The sequence below is a fragment of the Gymnogyps californianus genome, chromosome 28 (assembly GCF_018139145.2).
Source record: "Gymnogyps californianus isolate 813 chromosome 28, ASM1813914v2, whole genome shotgun sequence".
Classification (NCBI taxonomy): domain Eukaryota; kingdom Metazoa; phylum Chordata; class Aves; order Accipitriformes; family Cathartidae; genus Gymnogyps; species Gymnogyps californianus.
This window is the reverse complement of record NC_059498.1, coordinates 1,232,122-1,259,880: the sequence shown is the minus strand read 5'-3', so window position 1 is coordinate 1,259,880 and position 27,759 is coordinate 1,232,122. Positions and strand designations below refer to the sequence as shown.

General features: G+C 49.1%; 2 protein-coding genes across 9 annotated transcripts; one reads left to right on the top strand and one right to left on the bottom strand.

Annotated features, from left to right (window-relative positions):
• Positions 1-513: 513 nt before the first annotated feature.
• Positions 514-27,393, bottom strand: LOC127026598 (von Willebrand factor A domain-containing protein 5A-like). 8 transcript variants are annotated; one of them, XR_007767763.1, is made up of 19 exons: positions 27,272-27,386; positions 23,901-23,996; positions 23,729-23,797; positions 22,085-22,332; positions 21,750-21,972; positions 21,232-21,374; positions 20,985-21,099; positions 20,692-20,819; positions 20,459-20,547; positions 20,057-20,201; positions 19,557-19,639; positions 18,599-19,070; positions 18,203-18,306; positions 17,753-17,934; positions 17,382-17,588; positions 11,886-12,109; positions 11,448-11,571; positions 11,073-11,264; positions 514-1,580 (listed from the first exon to the last, which is right to left on the bottom strand). XR_007767763.1 is itself a non-coding variant. In XM_050911933.1 (18 exons), exons 3-18 carry the CDS (start codon positions 23,769-23,771, stop codon positions 11,185-11,187), a joined length of 2,610 nt encoding a protein of 869 aa, XP_050767890.1. In that variant the 5' UTR covers positions 23,772-23,797; positions 23,901-23,996; positions 27,357-27,393; the 3' UTR covers positions 9,746-11,184. The 8 variants fall into 8 exon arrangements, 5 of the variants coding, with proteins under 5 accessions (XP_050767890.1, XP_050767888.1, XP_050767887.1 ...); XM_050911933.1 differs by lacking the exon at positions 514-1,580 and having other exon boundaries at positions 9,746-11,264; positions 27,357-27,393; XM_050911931.1 differs by lacking the exon at positions 514-1,580 and having other exon boundaries at positions 9,746-11,264; positions 27,343-27,388.
• Positions 910-1,840, top strand: LOC127026696 (olfactory receptor 14I1-like). Its single transcript, XM_050912016.1, is given in 2 exon segments — positions 910-1,064; positions 1,066-1,840. Coding segments are annotated over 2 exon segments (930 nt in total).
• Positions 27,394-27,759: the final 366 nt, after the last annotated feature.

Genomic DNA, 27,759 nt, shown 5'->3' with positions numbered 1-27,759 from the left:
ACAAGAGGTCACAGGAATCCATTCTGATGTTTTCTCTCCACTAATCAAGGGAGATTGCCTCTTGCTAAAAACATCCTACAGGGGGAGGCAGATGCTTAAATGTGTGTGTTCGGTGTGTTTTGAGATGCCCTAAGGTTACTGATACATTTGCATGAGACTGTACATTACCTGCCGCTTTCTGAAAAGTGGAGTCCAGGAGGGGAAATACCAGGACGTCTCAACTGGCACTTTCTGACTCCATTTAGGCACCAGGATCTCACTACCGAAGGCTGATGAGTCACACGCCATAAAAGATAGTATTAGCAGCTCTAACCAGGGTCAGGAGAAATACTCTGAAAGCTCCATGTTGAATCACTGCAGACTTGCTGGGACTCATGTTTCTATCTGGACATATTTCTGGGGGAAAAAATGGGTTACACTGGGTTTTCATAATGGAGATTATGGGATCTCATGCATATGTAAAAATAGGTATGAATGTATAAATATGAACACAAATATATATTGAAATAAGGATAAGAAACACGGACAATGTTTATATAAACACGTATACATATATAAGCATAGGATATTTATAATATACATAATATGCATATATAAAACATGCGTAGACTACAGGCATATATATTATGAATGTATACATACTATACCTGTATACACAAACATGTATATTATCTATACATGTGCATACATATGTATTTTATATATGGAACTATGATTACTGAGGGATTTGTTTCTGAGTTATAGTTTGGTCCATCATGTGGGATTCATGCATTTTGTCTTCAGTGAGCAAAATGTGTTTAGGGCAACTGTGAAATTCAGATGGTGGAGAGACTATGGAGCAGACCGTCAAGTCTCAACCAAAATCCTTGGCTTTCCCTTCACAACTTTCACCAACACGCTGGAAAGAAAATGCCCAACCAAAGCACTGTGACAGAGTTTCTTCTCCTGGGATTCTCTGATACTTGAGAACTGCAGATATTCCACTTAATGGTATTTCTGGGGATTTATCTGGCTGCCGTGGTAGGAAACTTTCTCATCATTGTGGTCATAGCTGTCAATAATCACCCCCATGTACTTCTTCTTGATGAATTTGTCCATCTTAGACCTTTCAGCCATCTCTGGCACCCTCCCGAAGTCCATGGCCAATTTTCTGTTAAATACCACAGTCATCTCCTATTCTGGCTGTGCTGCCCAAGTCTTTTTCTTCCATGTCTTTGGTGCTGCTGATCTTGCTTTACTCACTGTCATGGCATATGACCGTTACATTGCCATCTGCAAGCCTCTTTATTATAAGACAATCATGAAGGGGACTACTTGCATCCACATGGCAGCCAGTGCATGGCTCAGCTGCGTCCCTTCCTCTGCTCTCCACACTGGGAACATCTTTCATTTGTCCTTCTGCAAGTCCAACATCATTGACCAGTTCTCTTGTGAAGTTCCACAGCTTCTCAAGCTTTCCTGCTCTGATTCATACTTTAGTGAAGTTGGGGTTCTTACATTTAGTTTCCTTTTAGTCGTCGTCTGTTTTGCTTTTATAAGTATGTCCTATATTCAGATTTTCACCGTGGTCTTGAGAATTCCTGTCAAGGAAAAACAGCGTAAAGCTTTTTCAACCTGCATTCCTCATCTCATCATGGTCTCCATGTTTGTCAGCACCGGTTCTTTCGCCTATCTTAAGCCTGTCTCCAACTCCCCATCAGCTCTGGATCTCACAGCTTCTCTTCTCTATTCTGTGTTGCCGCCAGTGATAAATCCAGTCATCTACACCATGAGGAACAATGACATCAAAGCTGCCATGCGAAAATTAACTGACCACAGATTATTATGCAGAAATAAATAATTGGTCTTTCTTCATTAGACTTCTAGTCTTGGTGTTAGTGTTCTTGGTAATGAGCACTTCTTTTTCCAGTAACAGACAGTTTATATCATTGGGATCAGAGGAAAATATTGACCTTTTCTTGAGGAAGATTTTTTAAAGATTTCATTATGCATGTAATTTTGACTTGCTGATGGCAGCAGCTTTTGCAGAATGATGTATCAGTAATGGACAAATCCAGGGTAATGCTCACAAACACTTGACATATGCCTGCCTGCCTATGTCTCTCTCTCACCTGCCCTCTGCTTTACATATGCTTACGGAGTACAATTTATAATCGGGCTCTTGTGGAAAAGGGGCGCATCTAAATGGGTGTGTGTGAGAGACCGCCCAAGAGGTCGGGACATTTATTTGCAAACATGATGAGAAACCCGGAGAGGTGTTTTGGTGGTGTCCATTTGGTTGTGTCACCACTGGAATGTTTGTTGTTTCTTTATTGCGTCAGGTACATCAAGTACTATTGTGACTAGAGTGCAAGATGTGCATCTTTTTTATCATCACTTTAAATCTAACTAAATGACTGTTCACAAGATCTGCTCTGTCACTCATCTAAACTACCTATATAATTGCACATCTTCCTTTCTCAAAGTAAATTATCACTCCCTTCCACCTCCTCCCACCCTCACACCCAAACCCTCACAGAATGGAATCACTGTGGCCTAATTTTGAGCAGCTGAATCATTTTCATTTGTTGGAAATCCCAAAAGTTTGGTGCGTGGTTCTAAACACAGAATTCTACTTTGGCTTTCGGATCGGATAGCCCCATGAGAAGAAATCCTATTTATCGTCTTTGACTATGTAGGGAGTGTGGAGGAGTGATTCAAGTGACTAAGCAGCTACGCTTCAAACTCTGCAGGGTGCTGTATTAGGCTTGCAGTTGCTGTTTCTAACGAGCGTGGCTCTCATGTTGTCTTTCTGTTATGTTCTATTCCCACGCAGGTGCAGGAGTGACTTGACTCGACTCAGCCTTAGGGCGGCCTCACCTCATAGAATCACAGAATCATAGAATCGTTCAGGTTGGAAAAGACCTTTAAGATCATCGAGTCCAACTGTTAACCTAGCACTGCCAAGTCCACCACTAAACCATGTCCCTAAGTGCCACATCTACACGGCTTTTAAATCCCTCCAGGGATGGTGACTCCACCACTTCCTTGGGCAGCCTGTCCCAATGCTTGACAACCCTTTTGGTGAAGAAATTTTTCCTAATATCCAATCTAAACCTCCCCTGGCACAACTTGAGGCCGTTTCCTCTTGTCCTATTGCTTGTTACCTGGGAGAAGAGACCGACACCCACCTCCCTACAACCTCCTTTCAGGTAGTTGTGGAGAGCGCTAAGGTCTCCCCTGAGCCTCCTTTTCTCCAGGGTAAACAACTCCAGTTCCCTCAGTCGCTCCTCATAAGACTTGTTCTCTAGACCCTTCACCAGCTTTGTTGCTCTTCTTTGGACATGCTCCAGCACCTCAATGTCTTTCTTGTCGTGAGGGGCCCAAAACTGAACACAGTATTCGAGGTGCGGCCTCACCAGGGCCAAGTACAGGGGGACAATCACTTCCCTGGTCCTGCTGGCCACACTATTTCTGATACAAGAAACTCAAGTACTGTGTGCAGTTTTGGGCTCCGCAATGTAAGAAGGATATAAAAATCTTTGAATGTGTCCAAAGAAGGGCAACAAAGATGGTGAAAGGACTAGAGGGCAGGACTTATGAGGAGTGGCTGAGGATACTAGGTTTGTTCAGCTTAGAGAAGAGGTGACTGAGGGGTGACCACATTGCTGTCTACAACTTCCTCATGAGAAGGAGTGGAGAGGGTGGTGCTGATCTCTTTTCTCTGGTGTCTGGTGATGGGACGTGAGGGAACGGCTTAAAGCTGCATCAGGAGAAGTTCAGATTGGATATTAGGAAAAAGTTCTTCACTGAGGGGGTGTCCAAGCACTGAGACAAGCTCCCCAGGGAAGTGGTCATGGCCCCAAGCCTGTCAGTGTTCAAGAAGTGCTTGGACAACTCTCTTAGATATATGGTTTAACTTTTAGGTTGCCCTGTGTGGAGCCAGTAGTTGCACTCGATGATCCTCGTGGGTGCCTTCCAACTCAGGATATTCAATAATTCTACGATTCTATGACTAGTTCAGGTGCAAACATCTACCTTGCCGAAGACTGAAATTAGCTGAAACGAACTGTACTTAGATATGCATTTCTAAAGGCAGTTCCCGAGGTCTACTTTACAATCAACGGAAGGAAACAGGAATTTCCAGAGTGCGCGTATTTCATTCCAGTTCAGATATGAAAAGTGCATGAGATGTGTTTCCCTCTGGAATGCCTACTGCTTGCCTTTAACAAAGAAAGTAATTTCAGGATTCTGTCTCAGAAGCTGATGTCTGTGTTAGGTTAAGTGATAAGAAGCTCATCTGCACACACGAAGGTGGCACAGAGAAAAAGTGTCAGGAGGAGTAACTTGATTAATAACCTGCCCTGGCTGCTCCTAGGCCCATCACAGGAGAGCCACCAGCCCATCAAGGGCCCATCTCCACAAGCCCAGGGGAGCACAGAGGCACAAAGGCAGGCAGGGGAACTCAAAGAGACTCCTGAGGAACGAACACCTTGTCCAGGTTCCTCCCAGGTCTGTCCCAGAACAGTCATCAGCCCCATTGTCCAGGCATGAAACCCATCAAGATAAGTCACCAGGAGGAGCTCTCCAGATCACCTTTGTGACTAAGGGGGGTTGGTGCATCGGGGTGTGGGACACATTAGGGGAGAAGGACACTCCTCCCCCTGCAGGGGAAGAGCATTTTGGCATTAGACAGGATTTATTGTGGGAAGTTTAGGGGAGGAACAAAAGGTGGGAAAAGGGAGGGGTTTGGTGACTTGGGGAGCAACAAGTGTGGGAAATAGTTGCATAAGGGAATAAAAGGGTCCATTCACAGGTAAGCAGGGGCTGCTTGCTTGGTACATTTGTCCGATCATGCCTTGCCCCTGATCACTGCAGTCTGTCTTATTTCCTTCCTCCAACTATTTTACAGTAAGAGGCTCTTTATTCTGTGTGCACATGTGTGTACAGCAGTCTGTGGTGCCAGCAACCGGAAGAAGTGGGGGTGTATGAGTGCCTGTGATGGTGATACCTTAGGCCATAAGCTTTATTTTAATGCCAAAGACAAAGTAGAAAAGATGATGTTGATTAAGTATCGGAGAAGCAGTCGTGAAATGCCTGAAACCATGAAATACTAGAAACAATGGGGCCATTAAGATAGGAACGATGCGAGACCTGAAGCATCAGGGATTAGGTTATCTCAGCCTACAAGAAGTTGCTCGAGATTTGGCAAGCGCGCACAAGGATTACCAAAAAAGGAATAAAAGACCAAGAGTCCACCCAGAGACCACTGAAGGAGACCCTTACCAACCCAACAGGCACGCATAATGACTATGTGAATATGGTAACCAGTTCCGGGAAATTTGATGAATATGTATGTGATAGGGTAGTATAAGCTTTAGCTGATGAAACACACGGCATGCACGTTGGGCGGAGCAATCCCCCGTGCATCCGGCGCTGTAATAAAGAATGCCGGGCTTCTAAAACTTCAAACTAAGTCTTAGAGGGTTCTTTTGCAACCGAATTTACAGTAACAATGGCTAGTGAAGATGAAGCTGGACTAGTCAGATGTCACTGCAGGAAAGTTTTGCCACAGGGCTGAAATCAGAGAAGAAGTCCTCTCTTTCCTTGGGGCCACAGAAGGTTCGTAGAATCATGGAATGGTTTGGGTTGGAAGGGACCTTGAAAGATCTGGTCCAAACCCCCAGCCATGGGCAGGGACATCTTTCACTAGGTCAGGTTACTGAAAGCCCTGTCCAACCTGACTCTGAACACTTCGAAGGATGGGGCATCCACAACTTCTCTGGGCGACCTGTTCCAGTGTCTCACCACCCTCATCGTAAAAAATGTCTTCCTTATATCCAATTTAATCTACCCTCTTTCAGTTTAAAACTGTTGTCCCTTGTCCTGTCACTACAGGCCCTGGAAAAAAAGTTGCTCTGCGTCTTTTTTGTAAGCCCCCTTTATGTATTGAATGGATGCAAGAAGGTCTCCCCGGATCATTCTTTTCTCCAGGCTGAACAACCCCACCTCTCTCAGCCTTTCTTCATAGGAGAGGTGTTCCACCCCTCAGATCATTTTTGTGGCCCTCTTCTGGACCTGCTCTAACAGGTTCATGTCTGTCTTTTACTGGGGACTTCAAAGGTGGAGGCAGTACTCCAGGCGGGCTTTCACGAGAGTAGAGTTTGTGCAGACACGAAGGACGTTATTACAGCAATAGCCACAAAACATTTATCCAGGAAACAGATCTGAGCCAGAGGCAGGACTTGTGGTTCATCTGGTCTGTATAACATAATGGCTTACCTATTGCCAAATATCAATCACAAGACATTGCTGCCGGAAGGTAACATTCAACAGCTCCCAATGAACCAAAGAAGGACATTTGTGCAAGGCAGACATTCTCCTGCCCTCTGTCAGGAAGCTGGCCAGCATCCTAGGCAGGATGGTGGAGGCATAATCAGTCTCCAAGGACGACAGCTTCCCGAGAAAAAGTACATTGGTGCATAAAGGTGCTGATCAGTTGCAGCCAGAGCAGTTATAAGGATGTTTCCACTCACAGTAACCCTGTAGATGATGCAGAAAAACGGGAAAAGGAAACCCGTTGGTCAGGAAGATACTCAAATGCAAGGAGGGTAGACTCCATGGTATTGGGTTGATTTCCGCACTCTGTTTTTGGTATCAGTCTTATCGAGGCAGTAAGAATGAACCAGAAATACTTCCAATTATCACCAAACCTCTTTGCTTTCATTCTTGAACGTAGAACTCCTTGATTCCCTTGTGGTGTTTTTGCCTATCAGCTGAACCAGGAGTTCAGATGTGAAATGTCCATTGAGAAGGAGGAAAGGAGGAAAGCAAGAAACATTCCTCAGTAGCTCAACTACTTCCAGTTTTATTGAAGATGTGTCTAATTCTCTGATGAGGACTTCTGAGCTACATCTTGTTGCAAAATCTGGAATAAAAAGAAGCCAGGGTCTTTCGGAAACAAAGGGTTTTACAAGGAAGCCCAAGAAATCTCTGCTAAACGTCAAGAAGAGTACCAGCTGCCAAAGGACTGCAGAACGATTCCTTAAATAAATGCCAGGCAATTACCACAAGTCAACTCTGCCTTCCCTGCACACTTCCAATTTTTGATTTCTTTATGCTGTAAGAACACCCCATATACTTCCATGTGCGCTCTAGGATTGCCAGTCGCACGCTCAAGTGGCTTTTGGTTATTTTTTTCTCAAAGTTCAAGGGACTTCCCGGCGACATGAGATACCTCTTGTATCCTTCATGTCTCCCCTGATACCATGTGGTAGGCTTATTTTCTAGTCATATTCTCTTCATCAGGTTCTGGTAGCTCTGACATCCAAATTCCCATCTCCAATGCTTTCTACTGTTTGAAGGGAAACTGCAGATGGAGATGGGCGATCTTAGCATGCACACGACCACACCATTCTAATGTTGCTAGGGTGGGACATTCAGGGAATGCTGTTCTTTTGAAATAAAAGACACACAATGAGCTGAAGTAAAATGAAACTTTCTCGAATAAAGACAAGTGAAACCTGGCTAACCTATGAAGTGGTGAGGGAGGCATCTGTGGGTTTTTTTTCTTCAAGCATTTTTGGTATGCCACACTCATTACATGAAAATGAAAAAATGAATGAAAAAATGAAATGAATGAAAAAAGTACTTATTGTGAACTCTGTCTCTGTTCACCACCTAAGACATGAATCTAGGTATATTCTATATTGCTAGTTCTACGGGGGGGGGGAGTGTGTTTGTGGGTTTGACTTCCAGCATCACTTTCAGAGTGACTGGTTTCTTCTTTATCAAAACATTTTCAAATTATACATACTGAGATTTTGTCCTGAACGGAGTAGGAAAAAAAAAAGGTTTGAAATTTTTCAGCAGTTCTGGTAACTCGATGTGGTTGCAAATGAAAACACCAGTATCTACAGTCAGAATCATTGCATTTGAACTCCTCTAAGCCAAATTTCCAAACCCTAAAAAGTCTGTAGAGATGGCAAATCAGATACTGATGTCCATCCTGAGGCAAGGCCCTGGTTAGTTTGCTTGTTGGTATCAAAGGGAGGGAGAAAGGGCAAATGAAATGCAAGCAAACATCAATAGGGGAATTTCAGGAATATGACCTTTGAGTTCAGGGGTAGTCTTACAAAAATAAAATAAAAATAGAGTACTGCCTTTCCTACAGCGACTTGCTGAACACAACAAAAAGCATTTTTACCGTGAGGGTGGTCGAACAGTGGAACAGCTTGCCCACAGATGTTGTGGAGTTTCTATCTGTGGAGATATCCAAAACCTAACTAGACACAGTCTTGGAACCTGTTCTACCTGACCGTGCTCGAGCAAGGGGAGATTGGACTAGATGACCTCAAGAGTTCCCTTCCAACCTAATTATTATGTGATTCTGTGACATTTTGGGGAAATTACTTAAATGGCTAAACATAACTGAATAGGGGAAATTTAATCTAGTGCAGTTTATCTATAGAAAAGTCCAGGCACTACCAGTCAAAGGTCAATTCTGACTTGAATGATGAGAACCTGTCCATGAAGGAGGATAAATCATCTACAGTGATGCTGCCTTAGTGAAGAAGATAAATCTGGTTTGCTTAATGTCAAACTCTTGCCAAGGTTGGAGTGAAATCAGTGTAGTAATTCTTCCTATGCTCCTAGAGTTTTCATTTGTATGACTGAGTCTCTGTCCTCTAGATCCCTTCTGCATGCTGACCCGAGAAATAGAACTTCTGTGACAGAATGCAGTCCACTGGGATTTTCATCAGAGATGACTCCCTTTGTTGCTCTTGCTCTTTTATCTTGTAGTTGTTTCTGGGAACACTCTTCTCCTCTTTACCGTATGCGTGGATTGAAGCTTCCACATCCCCATTTATTTTTTCTTGGGTAATCTTTCCTTCCGTGAGATCTGCTATACAACCAATATTGTTCCTAGGGCACTAACCAACTTCCTCACAGAGAAGAAGTCTCTCTTTCAGGGGCTGTACTGCACAGTTGTATGTTTGGCTCCTTGGGAGGAACTGAACGTCTCCTACTAGCCGTGATGCCATGTGATCGCTATTTAGCTATCTGTAATCCTCTTCATTATACAGCTATAATGAACCAGAATATTTTTCCAGGGCTGGCAGCTCTTTTCTGAATTACTGGCTTTGCAGTCACCTTGGTGATCGTTGTATTGATGCTGAATTTGACTTTCTGTGGCCCCAATGGGGCTGCAGAAAGCCATGTCTACGTGTTCATCTCCCCTCATTGTGATCACTACTTTCTATGGGATCCTTGCTATCATGTATGCATTACCACCTGCCAATAATTCCCTAAATCTGAATAAAGTGCTCTCCACCTGCTATACAATTGTGATCCTGATGGTAAATCCCCTCATATACAGCTTGAGAAACAAGGAGGTCCAGGAAGCCATTAAGAGGTTCTGGGGTAGAAAATCAACTTTGTGTTAATATTTGGGGGGATTCCTGGACGCTGTAACCATCCTTGCATATAGGGTAAATTGGATCTAACCTTAAGTGTGAGATTCAACTGCCCAAAAAAATCACCATAAAAAGTGTAGATGTAGAAAAGTAACCACTGTTAAAATACGATTAATTTTTCTTAGGGTTTGACCTTGGCTAGCTGCCAGATGCCCACGCAGCTGCTCTCTCACTCCGCTTCCTCAATAGGACAGGGGGAGAAAAATAAATTTAAAAGCTCGTGGGTCAAGGAAAAGACAAGGAGATTGCTTAGTGGTGACCGTAACGGGCAAAGCAGACCCGACTTGGGGAAGATTAATATAATTTATTGTCAATTAAAAATAGAGTAGGATGGTGAGAAACAAAGACAAAAACTAAAACACCCTGCCCCCATGTCCCCTTATTCCCAGGCTCAACTTCACTCCTTCACTCCTGACTCTTCCTCTACACCCCGCCCCCGCCATTTGTGCAGCAGGGATGGAGGATAGGGGGCTATGTTCAATACATAGCAGTCTCTCTCTGGCGCTCCTTCCTCCTCACACTTTTCTTCTGCTCCAGCATGGGTCCTCTCCATGGGCTGCAATTCCTTTAGCAAACATCCACCTGCTCCAGCATAGGGTCCTCCATGGGCTGCAGCATGAATATCTGCTCTACCATGGGCTGCAGGGAAATACCTCCTCCTCATCATCTTACCTTGGTGTTTGCACTGCTGTTCTCACTCTTTTTTTCCCCTCCTGCTCTGCCTGTGTGGCATTTTTTACCTTTTCTTCAATATACTTTCACAGGGACGCCACCAGCTTTGCTGATTGGCTCAGCTTTGGCCGGCAGTGGGTCTGTTTTGGAACCGCCTATGACTGGCATGGGGCAATCTTTTCCCACAGAGGTCATCCCTGCAGCCTCCCCACTACCAAAACCTTGGCATGTAAACCCAACACACTTGAAAACCCTAGAACATCATAAATGGCACTAGACAGCCATCTTTAGGCAACTGAATCCCATGCCACATCGTATTCCATTCACTCTCCAGCTGTCACCTCAGAAAATCAGTCCTTTATGTCCTGCTTCCTATCTGGCAGGTGTTTCAGATACTTCAGAACAGCTGAAATGGCACTGTGCACCTATGGTAGGCACCGCAGTGATGCAATGAAATCCACCCCTTTATTTGACAAACCCTTCTTTAAAAAAAAAAAAAAAAAGAAAAAAGTCCTCTAGCTTGTGAGGATGAGTGAATCAATGCCTGCAAAACCAAATAGCATTGGTCTTACATTTCTATAAAAAACAGAAAGAAAGGTACAGAGGGAGGGAGGGAGGGAGTTGTATAGATAGGTAGATAGGTAGGTAGATAGATAGACAGACAGACATGTCTGTCAGATACATGAAGAAGGTGTTTTTCTGTAGTATCTGAACAGGATTTTTCTCCTTGAGATCTGGTATTTTGAGCAGATGACTATTTGGGTAAACCTCAGAGAAAAGCAGAATGTGGAAAAATGAAGCAAAGTTTAGTATACGTATTTAGGGTTATTTTTCAGAACCCAGTGGAAACACTCATATTATGGTAGAGAGCAAATGTGTGAACAAGCCAGCTGCGGTGGGTTGGCCCCGGACAGCAACTAAGCACGCACCCAGCCACTCACTCACTCAGTCCCACAGGGGCATGATGTTCATGGTACATCCCTTTGGCCAGTTTGGGTCAACTGTCCTGGCTGTGTTCCCATCCAGCTTCTTGCCCACCCCCAGTAGTGGGGTAAGTTCAAATCCTGAAGATGGTGGGCTCCACAAAGCAGCCTAACAGGGAATTTGCTGCCTCCAGACATTCATCCAGCTGGACGTCTGCAAGCAGAGAGAAAAAGTGGAGGGGGACCACAACTCAGTAAGGGAATACAGTGTGTATTGACAGTCTCATAGACTGCCGTACAGGAGCACTGGGAAAGAGGAACATGGGTCAACAGGTGTCAGCTGTGGATTTGGTGGGAAAGGCCCAGAGCGTGACCCCTCCCAGCAAAATCTTCTTACCAGCTTGGTCCCGTAGCCACCTACAAGCTTTGGCCTCCAGAAGCTCTGACCAAGCTACCTTCCATTTATACTGGTGCAACCAGACTAAGACCAAAACTGTGGCCCAGGCAGTTGGCTGCACATCCTGTGGGGGAAAACAAAACAATCAAGGGGAAGAAATAAAAAGAAAGATCAGACCTAAACCAACACGTGGAAAAAGGAAGACCTCTACACATACACACAAACTCTCTAAGCTTCTGATATCCTCAAAACCGGAAGGTTCCCAGGTACCTCTGCTGATTCCACCCCACACCCTCCATGCCCCCCTTCCACAAGCGGAGAGGCTCTATATCCCAACTGCTTTGATCTCTTCTGCTCAGTTCAGCTCAGACTGGAAACTTGGAGCAGAGGAAGGTTCAGTTCATGACAGTGCCCCACTCCTGCCCCTGATCTGCTTACTTCACTGGGCCTTTGTCCCTCAACATCAGCCTTGCTGAGGCCCAAGGCAGAGACCAGGGCTGCGGTGAGGGCCCAGGAGCCATTTGCTTTCTGGAGTGCCACCACTACCCTGAGCCCGGAGAAGTCACACAGTCTTGTTGACAGTGGTGAAATTGTCCAGTCCCAACTGCTGTTAAATGCTGGCAGCTTTTCCATCACCTGCTCTTCAGGAGAAGGCTCCCGCTCTGGAAGACAGAAACATTCACACAGCTCATATGAGATAGGCAACAGCTGGTAACCTTAAATTCTGCCTTCTCCAGTATACTTATAAGTATACTTAACTGTCATCCATCCTCTCTGAACTTTCCCAATTTTTCCCAGTCCTCCACAAGCATCCTGAACTTTTCCTAGACCTCCTGGAGCATCCTCAGATCTTCCCAGTCCCTCATGAGTATCCTAAAATCTGTCCTATACGCTCTAGTTTACCCAGCGCAATTCTCTCTGAACACCCTTAATTCCGCCCATGAGCATCACTAATGTTACTCCTTCCTGCCACTTCCCCCATTATGGCTCATGTTCACTGTTGAGGGCCCCACAGGAGTCCTTCTCCATCATCTGCTCTTAAACCCACCAGCCTCGGCATGAGCTCTTCCTTTCCACATTCCAGGACATAAGACTTCTTTGGAGCTACAGCAGCACTGGATCACAAGAGAGTGAAGGTGAGGAGGGTCAAGCACAGCCCGTGGGCATTATAGTCCCAGGCATGGCTCAGTTCCAGAGCAGATCTAAGACCTTTTACGGGCAGAAGAAGCAGCACTCGGGCACAGAGTAGTTGGGGCAGAACTAGGGGCCATTTAAGGCTGGCCTAAAGGTATACAGAGGTTGGACGGGAGCTCTGGAAGTCACCTCGCCCAAATCCCTACTCAAAGCAGGTCTCATTAGAACAACTTGCTCAGGTACATGTGTAGCCAAGTCTTGAATAGCTCTAAGGATGGAGATTCCACCAGGTTTTGATTATCCTTATGATTTAAAAAAAGATAAATTTTCCTCATACCCATTCAGCATTTCCCATGTTCCAACTTGTGTCTGTTGCTTCTTATCCTAATGCTGCGAAATTCCAAGAAGGGTCTGCCTCTGGCTTCTTTCTATTTTCCTCCAGTCAGCCAGCTGTAGACAGAAATAAGGTATCCTCTTCTTGAAGATGAACAAACCCAGCTCGCTCAGCCTCTCCTCACGTGCCATGTCCTCAGCCCCCTCAGTTTAGTGGCCCTCCGCCAGATTCGTTCCAGTATGTCAATGCCTTTCTTGTAATGGAAGCAGAAGCTGCACACAATACCACACGATGCAGGCTAGCCAACAGTGCTGAACAGAGAGGAAGGATCACCCCCCTGAACCTAGTGGCTACACTCTTGCTAATGCAGCCCAGGATGCGGTTGGTTTTCTTTGTTGCAAAGGCACGCTGCTGACTTCTGTTCAACTAGTTGTCCGCTAGGACCCCAAGATCCTTTTCTGTAGAGCTGCTTCCTTGAGTGTGTGCGCCCTGGGCCTGTATTGTTGCATGGGGTTATTCCATTCCTGATCCATTCCTGATGCAAGACTTTGCACTGGTTTTTATTGAATGTCACTCAGTTCCTGTCAGGCCATTTCTCCAGCCTGTCGCTGCCCTCCACTGTACTGACCACGCACCTACTGCTCCCAATTTGGTATTGTTCATAAACTTGCTGGGAGTGCGCTCTTCATTAATGTCCAGGTCATTAATGAAGATGTTAAACAGTACTGTTACCATGAGAGATCCCTCTGGAATTGCACTGGGTTTTGGCCACCAGCTGGACTCTGAACTGCTGATAACTGCTCTTTGAGCCCAGCGGTCTAGCCATTTTCCACCAGCCTTATTGTTCACTTAACCCAGCCAGTATCTCATCAATCTGATGATAAGGAGACTTTGGGAGGTTGTCAAAGGCCATGCTAAAGTCAGGGTATACAGAACCCACTGCCCTTCTCTTGTCCGCAGTGCCAGTTACCTCATCCGAGAAAGCAGTGAGGTTGGTCAGGCATGACTTCCTTTTGATAAAGCCATACGGGATGGTCCTTCTAAGAGGATTTGCTCCATATCCTTCCTAGGGACTCAGGGGAGGCTGACTGGCCTGTAGGTTCCTGAACTCTTCTTCTTACCCTTCTTGAAGATGGGTGAGAGGTCTGACTATTTTCCAGGAACCTCTCCCAAGTTGCCATGATCTTTTGAAGATGATAGAGTCACTGCCTTGCAGTGGCATCAGCCAACTCCTTTGGCACTCTTGGATGCACTCGATCCCATGGACTTGTGTAGGTCTAACCGGCCTACATGATTCCTAACTATCTTTTTCTGCTGTGGGTACTGCTTCACACATACAGACTCTGCTGGGAGACTCAGAGACGTGGTAGACCTGAGGGAAAACCTTACCAGTTAAAACTGAGCCCCAAAAGTTCGAGACTATGACAGCCTTTTCCACATCCTTTGTCACTGAGTCCCCTGCACCACTGAGCAAGATGCCCACACTCGCCTTAGGCTTCCTTTTGCTCTCAATGTGCTTAGAGGTGCCTTTCCTGTTGTCCTTCACCTCCCTTGCAAATTTCAACTCCAGCTGAGCTTTGGTGTTCGTAACTCCATTTCTACGTGTCTGGGCAATGTCTTTGTACTGCTCTCAAGTAGCCTGTCTCCACTTCCACCTTGGCATACTTCCTTCTTGTGTTTGATCTGGCTAAGGAACTCTATGTCCATCTATGCTGGCCTTCTGGCACACTTCCTTGAATTTCTGCCACTGGACTGGACCATCCTTGATCACGGAGGACTGAGTCCTGGAAGATCAACCACCTGTGTTGGACCCTTTGCCCTCCACAACAGTTTCCCACAGGATCCTGAACAAGGCAAAATCTGTTCTTCTGAAGTCCATGAGTTGTAATTCTGCTGTTTGTCTTGCTCACTCCTCTCAGGATTGCACACTCCAGTCTCATGATTGCTGCAGCTAAGGCTGCCCTTGACCTTCACATCTTCAGCAAGTTCCTCCTTGTTTGTGAGTAGCAGGTCAAACAGAACATCTCTCCTAGCTGGTTCATCAAGCGCCTGCATCACAAAATAGGCTTCAGTACCTAACAGCAACCTCCTGGGTTTCTTGCACTCAGCCAGATCGCCTTTCAAGCAGATATTGGGGTTTGTTAAAACTGTCCAGGAGTATCAAGATCTGTGACTGTGAGGTGTTCTCCAGCTGCCTAAAGATGGCTTCATCTACCTCCTCTTCTTGATCCAGTGCATCAACATCACCTGTGCTGACCTGTCATCTGATCCTTACTCACAAGCCCTCTTCCCTGGGACAGGTGATGAGCCAGTAAATCTCCATGCACTCAAGCCATTCCTTTGCATCAAATGCAACCCATCCTTCTTAGCTTCCCACCCTATCTTTCCTGAAAAGCCTGTATCCATCCATTGCAGGACTCCAAGCTTGAGAATTACCCCACCAGGTCTATATCATCCTAAAGAGATCATGGTTCTGCAGCTGTGCAGATTTCCTCCTTTCTGCTCCCCATGCTCCACGCATTTCTGTACAGGCATTTGAGATGGGCCCCACGTCATGCAGCTTTTTCAGGGGAAGAGTGAGAACCTTCCCTGTCATCCTGTCCCCTAAACACATCTGCTCAACCCCTTGCGTCCTCACTTTTCTTCTTCAGATTATTGTAGCCCTCCTCAAGGCTACACACCTACTTTACAGCCCTCCTTGCTAGATTTGCAAGCCTGTTTGCAAAGGCACTTTTGACCCACATGGTCAGATGAATCCTGTTCCTTTTCAGTAACCCTTGTTCCTCAGAGAGGGTCCTGCAGTCGTAGTAGTAAAAGTCCTGCCTGTGACACCAGCCATGCAGCCAGTTGTTGACCTGCAGGATGAGTCCATTTCTACCAGTCCTTTCCCTTTCACTGGAAGGACTGAGGAACACCACGTGGGCTCCCACGCCCTTCAGCCTCTCCCCCAGGGCTCCGTAATCGCACATGATATGCTCCAGATGATCCCTGGTAGTGTCATTGCTGTCCACGTGGAAGAGCAGCAGTGGGTAATAGTCCAAGGGCCAGACAAGCCTTGACAGTCTCTGCAGCTTCTTCGGTCCTGGCCTCTGATGAGCAACACGCCTCCTCCTGAAGTGTGAGGCTGGGTTGGCAGCTGGGTGCCTCCATCCCCTGCAGGAGAGTTTCCAGTAACCATCACATGCCTTTCCCCTCTGCTTGGACACTAGGTTCAGGCTCAGCTGGCTCTGGATGCCTCCCCTGACAGGCCTTGTCTGTCCTCACCAGTGCCCAGGGTGAGGCTACACCTAGTCTGAAGTTGCAGGTCTGCAGGTCAAGCAGAAGCCTTCCCCCTATTGTCAGAAGCCACAAGCCTCCACCTTTCCCCATTTTGACTACGGCCTCCAGAGGTCCCATCCTCCTTGCTTCACGTAACTCAGGCTTTTTTCTCTGCAGACTTTCCACAAAGACCAGGACAATCTCCTCATCATTCACCCTGACGGTGTGCAGTGTGCTCACTTCTTCCTTTTAGCTCCTTCAGTTAGCAAGTCCAAGCCTTGACCAGAACATACCTCCCATAGAGGAGGGCACTTTGGCCCTGGCCCCGGCTTGAAGCACCAGTCTCTCTCTTCAGCTCAAGACCTAGACAGCACTGTCTCCCTTTTATGCTCTGTCTGGACTGAGGCTTCCGATGTACCAAGGGCAAAAGCAGCAGTTAGTGCTGGAGAGGGTGTTGTGTGGCATGCTGCACAACCTTCTCTCAGCCCCACACAGGCCTGAACAGTTACTGCACCCCTCTGCACCCCTGCTGCGCTAACTGCTGAGACAACTGCTATGTCTCTTGTTAGCTAGCTCTACACTCTTGCCTACCTGATACACAGCTGCTTCCCAAACACCAGCTGAAAAAATGCTTGACACCTTCTCCCGCCATTAGAAGTCTGTTGGAGACAGTAAGCACAGACACTCCCTAATTAGGAAACAGCCAACAGAAGCTGACCATTAGAGATGACTGAAGCACAAGTCTACAGAAGTTAACTCTCCTCATCAACAGCAATCACAAGAAGTTCCCAGCAGGTGATCCTTGGAGATCAGAAGATGAGCCCTGGACAAGCAGAAGGCTGGAAGGAGACGAAGCCTGGAAACTGCTGTGCGAACGGCTATGTCTCTGCCAGCTGGCTCTTTGCTGCTGAACTGTAAGAGGGTAAAGCTAAAGATTCGTGCAGATATTGTGTGACCAACTCAGTGTTTGGGTATGGAGTTAAGGATAGTTGGAGACAAGGATAAGGTTACTTCAGGGAAGTATTAAGGCATTTGATTCTTAGTTTCCAGCCCAGAGTGGAGAGGTAGGAGTTTGCTTTGTCTGTCACTCCATCCATCCCCAGCACAATGACAGTCAGGAAGCCTGGTGAGAAGATAAACGCTGAAAGGAGAGTTCAACCTGAGTCCAACGCATTTTGAGAATGCTCAGCTAAGAAGTTTCTCCTTACCTTTACAGGATGCTGAAAGCTGGGCGAGTGCCTCAGTGTCAGGGGCTTTGCGACCAAGCATCTCAAGGCAGAACTGGCACTTCTGGACCATCCAAAACTTGGTGGACTTGAACCACACAGGCCTGAAGCCACGCAACCAGAGCAGCTGGCAGGGAACCAGGTTGCAAGAGGGAGAGAACAACATGGAGGAGTCTGGAGGCAAAGAATCTGGCGAGAGAGGCAGGGAGATGGGGGTTAGACACATGGGTATTAGAAATAGGCAAAAGGGTGGTCAGGCCCGCAGGGTAGGGGGCTGCAGATGGTGAGGGGGCATCAGACCAACAAGTCCCGCTTTCCCCTGCCAGTCCAGTCCCCACCGTTTCAGGCCTTACCACGGTGCCAGGCATCCCTCTGTTTCATGCGTACTGCCACACTGGATGCGAAGGGAGATGGAACCCCCAGGCTGAGGCTGGCCTTAACTGCGCTGTGCCGGATGTCCTTCTCTGCCCTGCTTGTCCCCTCCCAGGCCAGTTTCCACAGCAGGTGCATCATGGCCATGCGGTGCACAGGCAGCCTGCAGGGGCAGGGAGTTAGTCCTTGGTTCCACCTCGGGCAGGGGCATGGGACACATGGAGTAAAGAGGAGGGGGCAGCGGGGTAATGGTCACCCAGGCCCTCTCCCAAGGTCAGGGCAGAGGGGACAAGGGGGGAGCACTGGATGCCCAGATTCTCTTCCCACCTCAGGCTACAGTGGCAAGGATGCAAGCGAAGGACACCTGCTGTCCCTCCTCCAGACCCTGCCAATGCCACTCTGCCTCGTGGGCAAGCGTGTTACCCTCTCACCTGTCGTCTGATGACGGGGACAGTGAGAACCTGAGTGTGTAATTGAAAGACTGGCTGCCCACATGGTACTGAAGGGTCACGGCTCCCTCATCCACCTCTGCATCCTGGTGACACAAGGGAAAGAGTCAGACAGAAAAGTTCATCTGCTGGGCACAGGCAGCCTGGCTACCTAGATTCCTTCCCTGCTCTACTAAGGTAGTAGATGTCCATGGTTGGAGCAGAGGCAGTGGTGTCTCTGGGGGAAAGAAGAGGGTTCACAGAGCCCTGATAGTGGTCTCTCCCAGGTCTAATGGAGGTGAAGCACCTTCCCAGTGCTGGGAAGGTGAAACAGGGATTGGGTCCCTTACCTTCCAGAAAGCCCTGCCCCGGTGCATACGGTTCCTGGATCGCTCTCACCTGTGCTTGCCCATGGATCTGGGCATAGATGGAGCTCTGATGTCCCTGGAAGATCATCTCAGGAGCTTTTCTGATCGTTGACACCTCCAGGCCAGGTGGAAGGTCCCAATGTAGTGAGATCCCACTAGCCACAGGTTGCAGAGCCCGCTGCAGGCATTTCACTGCCTGGTGAGGGGGAAGCAGAGAGCACAGACCACTTGGGTTCCCTGCCAGTTCTGGGCGGGGGGGGAAGTTGGGGGGGGTCTCTGGATTGGAATGGATGGTGGTATTTGGATTGCCTTGCATGTTTAGGAGAGCCATGGGAGGTATTGAATAGAGCAGGGGGGGTGCTGGAAGCCCAGGCACCTGAGTCATTACCTCGGATGTCATGTCCATCCTAGAGTGGATGCACACACATTCACCTTTTGTCTCCAGGGCCATGGCCTGGGAAAGGTTGAAGTTGTCACATCTGTTAGTAGGAAAACAGAAACACCTGTACAGGAAAAGAGGGGGAGGTTAGAGATGGGACAAAGCTGAGAGGCACGAAGGACAAGAGTGGTACAAAGGACAAAGTCTGGAGAGGTAAGGATGCTTCTAACCGCAGAAATGAAACTGTGACTCAAGAGTTTTCCCGTTCACTCTGGGGTGGGAGATGTTGCCTGATGGGCAGGGAGACCAAGAGAATGGGTTTTGGGCCCGCAGAGTGCATTGAGGTATTGCATGGTGAGGGTGAAGAGGAAGAGTGCTGAGAAGAGCAGGGAAAGATTGGGAGAGGAGGTCCGCTGGATGAAGAGTATAGGCAGTCTTAGCGAGGTAAGGAAAGTGTGTGTGGGTGTTGTTACTGAAGTTCCATCGAGGTAAAGAGAAGGTCTGGGACAGACTAGGATCTGGAAGAATGTTTGAAGGACTCTGACAGTCAGGGGGAGAGGAAAGTTGTGAGTTAGCATGTTGGGGGACAGGAACAGGGCTCCCCCATTACCGGTGCTGGTCCCGGTAACGGTAGACCTCAGCCATGACAGCTTCCTCTTCACTGGAGATCTTCCTTTGGATGAAGATGAAAAGCTGAGGGAGAGAGGAGGGGAAACAAAGATTGCCAGGGCTGGGCACCCCCATAGAGGAAAGGCTCCCTCCTAAAATGCAGGCAGCCTTCCCAGTTTGCTGCCTTACCCTCTCACGCCCACTGGCCTTGAAACAGGAAAAGAGATTGTGTGTCTCCTTTCATTAACACCAGGACACCTCTTAGCACAAAGAGGCACCCCACAAGGAAGATCCACCTTCTTCAAGTGCAGGCAAGTTCCACAGAAGCCCTCCCAAGCTGCCCACCCCAAAGATGGTGTCACTTTCTGCCACGAGGATGCCCCCCACGTGCCAACTCCCAGTGCAAACAGCAGCAGAATATCTCACCCTGAGCCCTGAAGTCTACCTTTACGCCATTGTTTACACCCATCCCCCTCCCCATAACCCTTTGGCCCCTGATACCTGGCGGGGGTGCCCATGAAGGAGAGGAGTGCTGTAGATAGACCTTAGGAGGCCCAACAGGTCACAGCCCCCCAGATCAGGGCAGATGGAGGAGATGCGCCCCACTGCGTTGTCCATGCTTTCCTGCGTGTATTCCACACTCTGCCTGTGGGAGGGCACCCAGAGTGTCAGAGTGGGGGAGAACCTGGCCCACGGCTACCCTTACATGGCCACTCCCTAGAAAAGCCCTACCTCACTACCAGTGCTGCAGAAGCGCCCTGAAAAGAGGACTTACCTTCTCACTGCCCCCAACAGATCCTGCCCCATAACTGCCCTCCAGCAAGAGCTCGTCCCATAGTTCCGCTTAGAAAAGTTGTCCTCTACTTACCCCTTGGGCCTGCCTCATCATCACCCCCAACTCACGGATAGAAGGCGTTGAAAGTGGCCCCAAAACTGTAGATGTTGAAGTAACAGCCCAGGGGCAAACTCTTGAGGAGGAAGAGCAGTGTGTTCTGGGGACAGATGGAGGGATGGGCAGAGCTCAGATGGCGAAGCTAGGCAGAACATCTGCCCACGTGAAGCAGCGTGCCTCTATCGCCACCAGCTGGGCACGACCGGTGTGGAAAATCCCCCCTGAAGACCTCGTCTGGTGGTACCTGTGCATCCTGGAAGAGGCTGCGGTCCATGAGAAAGAGGAATTCCCCAAGCTGGCCTGGATTGAGCACCACCTCAGGAATGTTGGGCATCAGTGTCACCATCACCACGGGGTCTCCCAGCAGAGAGCCTGGAGTGTGTGCGGGGAAACAAGGAGGATTTTTAGATTGGAGCCCCCTTCCCTGTCTCTTTGCTTTTGTCCTCAGCTCTGACCTATTGCCTGAAAAGCCCCTCAGATCCCCCTAGTCTCCCTGACACCCTCTCCCTAATGCCCACTTCCACCCTCCTCGCTCACCAGGTGGGGCTTTCGGATCTCTCCCCTCCACCACAGCACTGAGAGTGTGAGGCCCTCTGTAATACACCAGCAAGTTCAGATTATTCCGCAACCAGGGTGACGATTTCAAGGAGACCTGAGGACAAGTAGGGTGTGGGGAGGCAAGAGAAGCAAAAAAAAGGATTGAGGAGTCCTAAGGAGCATCAGCAGGCTGCAGACCCTTCCCTCCTCTCCCCCTTTGGGACTCAGGCATCTGGCAGGGCCGTACCTCAGCAGATGTCTGATCTGGAGCTGTGTATTGCAGAGGGGTGTGGCTGCTGTTAATGTCTACATGGGACACACCATGGGCTGACTTCAGACAGATGCTGAAGTGCAGGTTTTTGGACATCTTCTCCTCAGAAGAGATCCAGCCTGCAGGGAGAAAGAGGTGTGAGAAAGTGAAAGAAGAGACCCTAGGGCAGCAGACAGCTATGGTGGGGCACTGTCTCTCATTGGTAGAGGGGAAATGTGGCATCTGAGACGTCCCTCACTGTGGTTCTTAGTGGAGTGGTGGCGGCGGTGGGGAATCTGTAGACTCACACTGTGATTTGTAGAGGGATCTGTGGGGATCTCTTGCTGTGGGATATATGGGGAGACTTGTGGGGTTCCTGACTGTGAGGTGCAAGGGGGAATATTCAGATTCTCTCACTGAGGCACGTGTGCAGACACGAGGCCCGCCCCCCCCCAAGATGGATGCTGGGGAGCGCTGTGTTCCTTCCTGGGGGATGCAGCCGGGGGATCACTCACTGAGGTAGTTTTCCCGGGGGAACAGCTTGTGTGGCCAGCAAAACTGGGCAGCTCCATCAGGCTGCAGTGGCAGCTCCTGGACATAGCACAGGCTGATGGCCACCTCCCTGTTAGGAGGCAGGGTCCCCAAGAAACAAGCGAACACAGGACCCCAAAGATCCCACTGATCCTGCAGGTATCTTAAATTCTCCATGCCTGAAGTGGCTTTGCACAGCTGCTGGGCCTGCCACAAAGGGAGAAAAAGGTGTCACTGAGGTCTCCACAGGATTTCATTCTCTCACCTCCACCCTTCATCCCAATCCGAGGACCACCCCTTCCCACCGCAATCCCAGTACCTCCTCCTTCTCCCAGAGCGTTGCTTCAATACGAGTGTCCCCCATGGTAGCACAGAAGCTGTGTACAACAGTGTCAGAGTCCACAGGAAAGATGAACATGGTCTCCTGAGAAACTTGCTGCGTGTTGCGGTAAAACAGCTCAGACACCACATTGGCCACAAAGTCCTGGATGGTTACATTGACTGTCACAGTTTCCAGCTCCACTTCAGGATGGGAAGAAAAGAACCGTATTCCCCTCTGGAATAAGCCTGAGGAAGACACAACGGCTATCAGACTCCCTGGTTGCCCGTAGGAAACTTTAAATTTGAGGTGTCTGCTTGTAGTGGGAAACAGTTGTGTGTCCAAACCTGCCACAGAAATGCCAGTTGCAGAAGCTGACAAATAGCAATGAGAGTTCCCTGAGGCTGCCAACATGTTTCCCTTAGACCACAGTTCCTCATCTCTCTAAGCCCCTTTCTGTCCGATACACATGGCAGCTGTGCCCTCAGATCGCCTAACTGCGCCATGGTTCATCTTAGTTCAGGCCTACCATGGCATTCAGAGGAGTCTGTCTGTCCCCCAGCACGTAGCGTAAGACAGTCCCACAATAGAGCTTCATGCAAATGGCAGGAGGTGCCCTGCAGCTCCTCAAACCTTCAGACCGTATCTCAGAGATAGGAGCAGGTCCCACCATCTGCTTTGAGACTAATGCTCCAAAGAGTTGAGCTTGATTTTCAACTTAAGCAGATATACTACTCATTTTGGACTACTGGAAGGGAAGGGGGACCATGCCAAGGGCACTTGGCATGGCATCAAAGGTAGAGTCACAGGAAAGTCGCCTCATCTCCTTTTCATTGTCGGCAGCGGAGATGTTTCTCGCTGACCTCCCTTTCTCACCTGTCATACTTGTAGCGTATGGTTTATCTGAGGCCAACAATGTGTAGACCTGAATTTGGTTGGAAGATGGCTTTGGTGACCTCTCTGCCTGCTCTGACAGCAGCCCATGGAAAGGCAACCTTCTCCATACCTTTGCCTTTGGTTTGAGATGAAGAGCATCTCATTTTAGGGCAAGGTTTGGCATCAATGGTGCATCAAACCTGACGGTAAAATGCATTGGAGTAGTGTCTTAGTCAAGAACGGTGTAACACTGTAGTAGGAATAGAGTGACACTTAGCAAAGGAAGGTATAAGACCTTCATAGGGGTTGCTGTAATGTCTTGGAAGGGAATGGCGTACAGAAGATGGCATAGTTCACCTGGAGGGGATGATGCAACTCACCGATCAAGCGATGTACCTAGGTATCACAACGCAGTAGGGGATGATTTAGCACCACAGTAGAGGTGATGCAATATCATAGCACTGAGGAGTGTTGCCCCCCATCCCACAGTAGCAGACATCTCTTCTGTATCACCCTCCCACTTTGTGATGGTTTCCCTGGAAAGCCTTCAGCACTATGGGTGAGATGGATCACACTTGCAAAAACATATTTTGCTATGCCAACCAGAAAAAGTGAAGGCTGACTACAGGCCATGCCCCTCAGTTCCCAGAACATGGTGAGATGTGCCTCCCTGTCCACCACCCAAGAAATCAGTTCCTTCCCACGTTACTCTCCCAGCTAAAATACTCCCCACTGCTCACAGATGCCACCCTTCTGGCCCCAACTCACCCCTATAGATACACCGTTTGCTCAGGATGCCACTTGTCCTCATCTTGACTCTTTGGTTGAAGACAGCTTCTGTGTGGGAAAGAGCATAAAGTGAGCTGTGAGGACCTTGTGAAAAAAACCTGGGCACCTCCATCCTCCCTTCCTCCAAGATATGGAGCTCCCCCCCACATACATGGGCCAAGATGAGTCTTTGCTTCCTCACATCCCACGTCAGGATCCTTTTTGCCGCTCTCTCACCAGCTTGGTAGCAGATTAGTAGGAGTCAGACCTGGGACGGGAATTGCAGGTGTCAAAAATGCCTATTGGTTCAATAGGGTGGTGGTGCTTAGTTCAGATTAGAGTACGGGGAAGGTGGGAGCAATGATGGGTCACAGCCTGCGACACAAGGCACAGCATGAGTTTGGGCCTGAGCAGTGATAACTGCACCTGGAGGACACCGGTACCAATGTTGACAGAGGAAGAAATGGGCAGAAGGGTGGACAGACAGAGCAGGCGAAGCACTGTCTGGGAGGATGGGTGGAGGAATGTGTGGATTTGTGTGAGGAGAGTGGTGTAGTTGGGTAGTTGGAGAGGGCTGTATTTAGTGGCAGTAGGAGTGAATGGCAGGAAAAAGGTGACTGTATGGGGAATTGGGGAGGGGAATAGATGAATGAATTTGTAGTTAGGACGCATGGATGCACACCCAGGGAAGTGGGGGGCAGGAGAGTGTTGGAGGAATCGATGAGCAAATGCAGTTGTGTGGAATGTGAGGGAGAGGATGACAAAAAGTGCCTGGTTTGTGACTGATCTGTCGATCAGGCACCTAAAACCACCAGATCTGTGTACAGGTTGGTGGTCTGAACTCTTCCAATACTGAATAGAGCCGTAACTCAGTTGTCAAAACATTGGACAGGAGGGCCATTTGCAGCGAGGAGCCCTAGCATGGGTGAGTGGTCCTTGCAACGGTGAGGAAATCCAATCCAGCCGCCTCCCATAGGTCCTGCGCTATATATATTGGCATCATGTGTCTATCTTGGAAATGACAGGACATCTAAAATGGTACTAGACACCCGTGTTTCAACAGCTAAATCTCACCCCTCAGTTTAAGTAAGAGGAAGAGCCTCTTCCTCTTAGCTCAATAGCGGGATTCAGTGCAGGATTATTATGTATAAATGTAGGTATTTAAAATAGATACATTCAGATTAACTTCTAAACCCCTGCAAGGGGTTATGCTTGCACATAGGGCTTGGCCTTCAGGCCTGTGCTGGGCTGCACAAATCCCATGCCCTCAGATTAACCTCAGCCAGCTCATTGTAACAGAGCCGGCTCTGGAACATGCGCATTGTAATATGCTGCGTGCTGATCAGAGGCCTGTTCGATGCTGCACAACGCGGGGCTCCCAGCATCTGCGGGGGCGTAAGATTATCTGTGCTATTCTCTTTCTTTATAGGGTCAGCTCTAAGAAATGACGTTTCAGATGATACTTTGCAGAATCTGAATGTCTTTCTTACTGGGATCATAACGAACCAGCACCTTCCTCCTGGGGCAAAACATTTGGCACAGGCGGCGGGTCCCAGTGAGAAATACTTTTCTGGAAAAAGGATAATGAGGAAGATACAGCCCGAGAGCCTGGCTGGCCCTGCGCACAGCCGTGGGACACAGTCACAAGAAACTTGGCCCAGGTGGTTTTCCCGGTGAATTGGGAAAGTGAGGAGGAATTAGCTGAATGTCCCAGCCCACCTGAAGTATTAACGTGACTCAAGAAACACGGGGTAGGGCAAGGGAAAGGCAAGGAAAACTCGTGCTGTGTTTGGTTGTTACTACCGTGCTTGGAGCGGTCACGGGCACGTTTGGAGCTGAAGCAGCGGCCCCACGTGAGCTGCAGGCGCAGCAGCGCAAGGGGGTCCCGGGCAGCAAACGGTGGGGCGGGGGCACGGGGCGGGGGGCGCACGGGCCGGCCCGGCCCGGCCCGGGCACCTCTGAGACACGAGCCGCTTGTGAGGGGGGAACGCGGGTGGGAGACCTCGGGGACCCCGGCGGGGATGGGGCACGAGTGCAGCAACAGCACCTCTCTGCGGCCGCCGGCGATGGAGGCGGCGAAGGAGAGGGCGCGAAGGGAAGCGCGGAGCCCCGGGGCATCGGCCCCGGCCGCCCCTTCCCTCGGGCACAGGGAAGAGGCGCCTTCCTTAATTGCGCCCCCCTCCCTGCAGACAAGCCCAGGGAAGGGGCGGCCCCTCTCCAGGGCGGCTCACCAGGGAGGCTGGGGGCTAAGGGGACGGGAAGGAACGACCGTCGCCCTTACGCTCTGCTTTTAACACTGTGGAGCCGGCGTCGTAAGCAGCGGGTTACGGCTGTCCTAGATACTGGGGCAGACGTTGCCCTAATTCATGGAAATCCGCCTCAGGATTAAAGTGATGACTGTTAACAAAATCGGGATGGGGGTGGGGGGCGGAAGAACTGTCTCGAAAAGCCTGTCTAACCTTGCAGCCGGGAGGATGCGGTGCATGATTATGCAGTGCCCTCCCAGGCATGATAACGGAACGCCTTGATAATAGAGCTAGGAGGAGCTGTCAGCTCTTGATGATCCCGCTCGGGGTGGGATTGCCAAGGGAATGGCTCTCGGGAACCTCCCTTTTGTTCCCAGGCGAAGAGGCATCTCCCGCTCCCCTGACTCAGCCCAGCATTAACAGCAGGCTCTTATTCTATGCCAGCGCTGCCCCAGACAGACCTTCTGAGTTAATGGCCCCTTTTTCTTAACACATGTAAATCTCAAACGACTCCACAAGCATCAGCGTAAGCTTTTCGTGTAAGTCCAGGATCTGCGCAGAGCAAAAGCGGAGAGTGAGAAAAGTCAAAGAAAAAAAGAAAGGAAGGAAAGTCGGCAGGTCCAAACCCGACACCAGGGACCTGGACTTCATTCACCACCAAACGTAAGGACAGGTATAATTCCTGTCGCTTTACTCATATGAGAAAGCACGCGCTCTCTTTCTCTGGTGCTCTCAGACACTTGTATCTTTAGTCAGCCGTCCTTGCCGTCAGTTTCTTTAAACTGTACTTGGATAATCCTCCGGATTCTGGAGGACCCCCTCGTCAGAGGAATTCCTGGGCAAATAGCCCCTATTTGATGAAACTGGGAGTTGCTAAATTGATAAAAGACTAAAGATATGATTCTTTGTTCGTAGTAGAAATCCTGGTTTACTGGCAACTGCTTTTAAGGATCCCAATAACAGAATTTGTGTGCTTGCACATCCATGTTCCTGTATTTTATTTTCTGTCAGGTAAGAGACCGAATTTACAAATATCATGATCTGTGCGCGTGCCTCATTGTGAATTTGGACCTTAGCCTGCTATCCTCGACCTTAGAGATCCCAAATGCGTAGGTACCATTTGAACGAAGCGGCCTGGCAGGATGGGGCAGCAAACACAGACAGACACACAGAAGCCTCCAAGCCTTTGCCAGGGTATGGCAAGCGCAGACAGACAAATGCACACATGCATGCAGAACAGGTCTGCAATCCTTCCACGTAGAGGGAAGGAAGGATGGATGCAGACAAACACACTCACCACGGAACGGCAGCCTGCAGCAGGAGCAACGAGCAGACAGACAGAGGGACGCAGACAGACAGAGGGACGACCTCGGGACTGAAACCTGTCAGCTGCAGCATGAAAGGATGTTCACAGACGCGCTCGGAGGAGGAGAAGGAGGAGGGCTGGTCTTTGCAGGAAGCGGCAGGGACGGATGGGAGCTGCGGTCACTGCCGCAGTGCCTGGGCGGATTCCAGGAAAAGGAATGCTGCCAAATGTGCACTCTGGGATATACGGTTGGGAACCAGGGGTGCTGCCAGCCCCGCCTGCTGGGATGAGCTAGGGGCACCGGAGATGCTGCCAGCCCTGCCTGCTGGGGTGGGTGGGAGGCACTGGGTGTACGGGTGCTCCAGGCCTCTGGGCAGCTCGGGGAGGTCAGTGGAGCCGTGAGGAAAGCAGGAGCGATGGGGAACCCGCATGGAGGGTGCTTTTTGGGCCCGGACTGGGGAGCCAGGCCGGAGGGAGGG

What these genes read in the sequence shown, in the direction of transcription:
- LOC127026598 (XM_050911933.1), bottom strand. Translation starts at nt 23,771, where the DNA reads ATGAGGACAAGTGGCATCCTGAGCAAACGGTGTATCTATAGGG. An exon ending in CAAACGGTGTATCTATAGGG is followed by an intron (nt 22,333 to 23,728) that starts GTGAGTTGGGGC and finishes TGTCTTCCTCAG; the next exon opens with GCTTATTCCAGAGGGGAATA. An exon ending in TCCCCGTCATCAGACGACAG is followed by an intron (nt 17,935 to 18,202) that starts GTGAGAGGGTAA and finishes CTGCCCCTGCAG; the next exon opens with GCTGCCTGTGCACCGCATGG.